Raw genomic sequence first — 3,184 nt, 5'->3', positions numbered from 1 at the left:
AAGATAGTCTTCTCTAAAGTAGTAGCTGTAGTTGTCGGAAGTCTATACTGGGTAGTTATAGTCCAATAATTAGAGAACAATGTTTTCAGTGAATATTTTAGCTTTTAAATACTCCATGGTGCCACTGCATTTTACTTGGGAGAAGGGAAATAGATTTTATGTTGTTCCTTTAACTTTCTAGAAAATCCTTATTTAGCTAAAAAAAAAAAACCACTTGTCATTGCTCTTTTATTTTAAAGTTGCTGTACCAACTGGTATGTCCTTTCAGTGAGCAAAGGGGTCTTCTAGCTATTTTTGAGTAAGCTAGAAGCAAAATACTTGAATAATAAACTACACTGTTGACTTGGCAAATAACATGGAGCTTGGTTCATTTTAATAATCTTTAGCTGTTAATAAACTAATCTTATTGAAAATGCTGGGAACTGTTTACTGTAAACTTGGTAAGTTCTTACTGTAATTACTGTGCAGTCTAACCTTCTGGTTTTGTTCAGGACAGCCTGGTGTTATCATTATGGATCGCTCTCGGCACCGTGCAGGAAATGGCAATGAGCAGGCATCTTCACGAGAGCGCAGTCATGGTGAAGATGAGAGACAACGACAGCTGGAGCGCCTCAGTAGGGAGGAGGCCTATTACCAGTTCATTAATGAACTCAATGAAGAAGACTACAGGTTAATGAGAGACCACAACCTCCTTGGCACTCCTGGTAAGGTGTGAATACCTTCAGTAGAAAGGATAAAATGTGAAGTAACACGACTGCTGTCAGGCACAGCATGTGGTTGGTATGACTCAAGTGGCCTGAACATCTGTGCCTTGGTAGGAAGGGAAAAACCCTCGATTTCCCTTCAAAATTAATGATATCCAGTAAAAATCAACAAATTGAATAGATACTAAAGCTGGACTAAAAATATAACTCCTTCAAATGCAGTGTCTCTGTATACAGGTAGTACCCAAATAATGAACATGTGGTATGCTAAAGTATATCTGTTGATGTGTGGCAATTTTGGGGGACTCTTGAGATTTTGCTGGAAGTTGGTGTGCTCTTGACACACATTCATCATCTTTTTTTCTCCTGCACTAGTACTTATGTCCTCTGTTGTCTGTGTACCTGCATTACAATCTCACACTAGTGCTGTTTTATTTGTGGTTATAGTAATTTTACCTTATTTTTGAAGATTTTCCTTCAAGGTAGAAAATACTATTTCTGCATGGCTGTGTTGAGCCCATAATGATGTCTTATCTAACAGCATTATCAAAATATAAATTATTTCAGGGGAAATAACAGCAGAAGAGTTGCAACAACGCTTGGAGGGGGCTAAGGAGCGACTGGCATCACAAACTGATCCGGAAAACAGAGAAGGTGAAGGTAGAACTGTTGGAGGTAAACATTCTTCATTCATATATATATATATATATATGCACATAGTACATGATGCATAAATAAATATTGTTCTGTACAGATATTTAAGAGAAATGCTGATGGGTTTCAGTACCAGCCATTTCAAGTCTTGTTTTTCCATTGTACCTCTGTGGAATGTTTTCAAAGTAAGAGAGATTTCTTAATGATATGAAAATGAACTTGAAATACTTCATGAAAACTGATTTATGTCAGCCACAAGTTAATTTCTCATCTTTTCCCAATTTCCCTTTGCTAGCAAACTTAATAGCACAAAAATAATGTTCATTCTTCGAGTTCTTAAAAGGTTGTATAATGTATTAGAGAAGTTGGAACAGGAAAGAAGTTAATTGGGAAATGGTTAATGTCTTCACTGTTTGTTGTTTTTTGTTGTTTCATTTCCATTTGTTTTAATGAAGTGAGGTTTGTATTATGTGCGCTGTCTGTCTTCACTTCCCCAGCATTACTGGCTTAATCAGTTGGCCAATTCTAGTCAGATTTAGAAGAGGAATAGGCAACTCAGAAGCAAAGATATCAAAGTAGGGAGAGCTTAATCTGATCCCTTCTAGGGAAAACCTTCACTGTGATCATGACCATGGGCTTTCTTTATACATGTGGTTAGCACTAAGCACAACAGTTGTATCTGTTCTTGAGCTCATAGTTGGAGGAGATTTGTGAATGAAGTTGTGGTTATTGTAGTAGGAAAATAGTATATTTGCACAAAAGGAGCAAATCTGCCAAAATTGTGCATCATTTATTCCACAGCTTATAGAAAACAATTTTTTTAAAGTGTTTTCCAAAAGAAGACAAAATCTATCACACTTTACCTTGCTTTATCAAAATTAGTTGACTAGGATGCCCTGAAATTGATAGCTTAAGCAACGAACAGATACAGGACAAATACAACTGACTCTGAACTGACTAAATCCAAGCAGTTTCTCAGAAGAGGCCATCTGGGCATATTCATTTTTCTGTGTATCTGCTGGTGAGACGAAAATTGTAGGTTGAACTGATGAGTTTTGCTGACGTTTTTACGTATAGTGTTTTTTCAGCAAAATGGCATTAGCACAGCAAGGTAGCTGTCCTGCCACTGTAATGTTACTGAAGTCAAGGCCCAGCAAGCACATTGTAGTATGCAAAGCCAAGTGCAAGGTCCTGCACATGGTTTGAGGCACTCCCAAGCACAAATACAGGGTGGGCAAAGAATGGTTTGAGAGCAGCCCTGAGGAGAAGGATTTGGGGGTGTTGGTAGATGAAAAACTGAACATGAGCCAGCAGTGTGCGATCGTGGCCCAGAAGGCCAACCAGATCCTGGGCCGCATCAAGAGGATTGTGGCCAGCAGGTTGAGGGAGGTGATTCTGCTCCTCTACTATGCTCTTGTGAGACCCCACTTGGAGTACTGCATCCAGGTCTGGGCCCCCCAACACAAGAAGGACATTTAGCTGTTGGAGTGGGTCCAGAGGAGAACCACAAGGATAATCAGGGGGCTGGAGCGCTTCCTGTATGAGGACAGGCTGAGAGAGTTGAGGTTCTTCAGCCTGGAGAAGAGAAGGCTCTTGGGGAGACCTCATAGCGGCCTTCCACTACCTGAAGGGGGCCTACAGGAAAGATGGGGAGAGAGTTTTTACAAGGGCATGTAGTGACAGGACGAGGGGTAATTGATTTAAACTGGAAGTGGGCAGACTTAGACTAGATATTAGGAAGAAATTCTTTACTGTGAGGGTGGTGAGGCACTGGAACAGGTTGCCCAGAGAAGTTGTGGATGCCTCATCCCTGGAGGGGTTCAAGG

The 3,184-nt window shown here is 40.2% G+C and overlaps 1 protein-coding gene across 1 annotated transcript in view; it reads left to right on the top strand.

The window, feature by feature from the left end:
• Nucleotides 1-511: 511 nt before the first annotated feature.
• RNF6 (ring finger protein (C3H2C3 type) 6) overlaps nt 512-3,184 on the top strand; it is a 4,545-nt gene continuing 1,872 nt past the window's right edge. Inside the window, 2 exon segments of the mRNA XM_010082279.1 lie at nt 512-704; nt 1,272-1,364. Coding sequence (XP_010080581.1) covers nt 512-704; nt 1,272-1,364 — 286 coding nt within the window.

Source organism: Pterocles gutturalis, unplaced genomic scaffold, assembly GCF_000699245.1.
Source record: "Pterocles gutturalis isolate BGI_N339 unplaced genomic scaffold, ASM69924v1 scaffold22439, whole genome shotgun sequence".
NCBI classification, from domain to species: Eukaryota; Metazoa; Chordata; class Aves; order Pterocliformes; family Pteroclidae; genus Pterocles; species Pterocles gutturalis.
This window is presented reverse-complemented; position numbering and strand designations above follow the sequence as displayed.